General features: G+C 43.5%; 1 protein-coding gene across 1 annotated transcript; it reads left to right on the top strand.

Moving 5' to 3' along the window:
- LOC131438300 (uncharacterized) lies at positions 1–683 on the top strand. The gene has a single exon (XM_058608204.1). The coding sequence runs from the start codon at positions 12–14 to the stop codon at positions 681–683; it is 672 nt and encodes a 223-aa protein (XP_058464187.1). The 5' UTR covers positions 1–11.
- The last annotated feature ends 643 nt before the right edge of the window (positions 684–1,326 follow it).

Here is a 1,326-nt window from a genome sequence, read left to right as displayed (position 1 = left end):
GTCACACTGAAATGGAGAACCAGACTGAATCAAGTCGCATTAACCGCAGTCGACCAGCAAAATGTCCCCTAGAGGACTGCAGTACAATACTTTCCGATGCGACCTTGCTGCAACACCTGCTACAGGATCACGACAATATTGAAGTTCAACCCCTGCAAGAAGATGAAAAGTGTAAGGTAATAATTTCGGAGGAAGCTTTCGCCCGAGGAAAACCAGTTTGCCAGAGAATCATACTCTACGGTGGCCGAAACGCTGACCACTTTGGGCCGGCTAAACCTGGTCTGTCCCTGCGAAACATTGTATTGCATCCGGAGCATAGTGCGTACAAGGATCAACTGGTTGTGCTGGTAATGGGTTACAAAACGCAACGAACGATTTTCCAGGAGAGCATGCCGCGAGAAGACGACTCTGAAGGCGATTTCGATCCCAGAAATGATCTTTTCGTGTTCTGGTTCGTGGGCACCGAAACTGATTGGCCTGTTTATGGTAATCTAACTGTTCGCAACACAAACGGCACATTCTGTTCCAGTGATCGACTTGAAATTAGAGATTTCAAAGCATTCATGAATCCGACATCAATTTTACGCGAGGGTTTGGACTATCTACTGATTAGTCGCGGTGGGATGCGTTTGTTGACTGGCGAGGATCAGTTTTTCTTTGAGTTGGAGATATCAATAAATTAGGCAGTTTTTGTGTTTTATTCAAAGAAAATTGTTGTTTTATCTTCGTAGCAGATTTCATCGTCTTGGTAGAGTTGATGGTCAAGCCTATCCTCGCCGTCTCCTTCTTCAGAGGAACAAAAGCCTCCCCCACTGCCCTACGATCGACGCCGATGATATCAATATCGTTCGCAAACCCAAGAAGCGACCGTGTAATGATAGTGGCCCTTATTACCGGTATCACTACACGGTGAAAACCAAGTGAAGTGATTGTGACCCTTATCACGGTGAAAATCCTTAGGTCCTTAGCACGGAATTCGCTCCAAAGACAAAAGTAATTATTTGGATGAACTTGATGTCATTATGAACATCACGCCACCAAAATTTTGTTGAAAACATTTGTTTTTCCACCACAGTGGCCCTTATTATCGGTGTCACTACACGGTGAAAACAAAGTGAAGTGACTGTGACCCTTATTATTAATATCACTTCACGGTGGAAATCAAGTGAAGTGATTGTAGGTCCTTATCACGGAAGTCGCCTCAAAGACAAAAGTAATTACTTGAATGAACTTGATGTCATTATGAACATCACACCACCAAAATTTTGTTGAAAAAAGTTGTTTTCCCACCACAGCGAAAACTTCACAATCCGTGATACTGGTAAT

The sequence above is a fragment of the Malaya genurostris genome, chromosome 3, assembly GCF_030247185.1.
Source record: "Malaya genurostris strain Urasoe2022 chromosome 3, Malgen_1.1, whole genome shotgun sequence".
In the NCBI taxonomy this organism is placed as follows: Eukaryota; Metazoa; Arthropoda; class Insecta; order Diptera; family Culicidae; genus Malaya; species Malaya genurostris.
The sequence above is the reverse complement of the archived record's forward strand: the minus strand, read 5'-3'. Positions and strand labels throughout refer to the sequence as shown.